Source organism: Trachymyrmex septentrionalis, unplaced genomic scaffold (assembly GCF_001594115.1).
Source record: "Trachymyrmex septentrionalis isolate Tsep2-gDNA-1 unplaced genomic scaffold, Tsep1.0 scaffold227, whole genome shotgun sequence".
NCBI classification, from domain to species: Eukaryota; Metazoa; Arthropoda; class Insecta; order Hymenoptera; family Formicidae; genus Trachymyrmex; species Trachymyrmex septentrionalis.
Window position 1 is genome coordinate 36,667 of NW_017305383.1, and position 550 is coordinate 37,216.

The following is a 550-nucleotide window of genomic DNA, read 5'->3' on the forward strand; positions in this document are numbered from 1 at the left end:
TATATATATATACACACACACAAAGAAGTAACACCATTTACAACCCAAAATTATAATACACGAAATCAATTACGGTTATAGAGAGAGAGAGAGAGAGAGAGAGATGCTCGATACTTTTTCTATCAATCTTCGATATTTTTAAAAAGACTCTTGTAACAATGTGTCAATTAAAAAAACATACATGGTAATTTAAGTGTTGGAACATGTAATTGAATGTGCTTCTTTCCATTACAGGAGACGAATGTATACCACGTTCATTCGGGAACAATTCTATAGTATGCGTCTGTAACTCGACGTATTGCGATACAGTAAACAAGCAAAAATTACAACAGAACCAGCTTTTATGGTACACATCCACTCAAGATGGCAAAAGAATGCAATTGTCCGTTATGAATTTCTCCGCCAAAAATGAATCCGAAATTGATCTGGTTCTCACAGTGGACATTGATCAGAAATTTCAAAAGATACAAGGATTTGGCGGGGCAATGACCGATGCCGCCGCACTGAACATTAGAAGTCTTAGTAATAAAACTCAACAAATACTACTTGA

At 35.3% G+C, this 550-nt stretch overlaps 1 protein-coding gene across 1 annotated transcript in view; it reads left to right on the forward strand.

Annotated features, from left to right (window-relative positions):
- The window catches only part of LOC108748515 (glucosylceramidase-like), an 18,680-nt gene that overhangs the window by 4,929 nt on the left and 13,201 nt on the right, over positions 1-550 (forward strand). Inside the window, 1 exon segment of the mRNA XM_018486744.1 lies at positions 235-550. Within this exon segment, the coding sequence (XP_018342246.1) occupies positions 235-550 (316 nt within the window).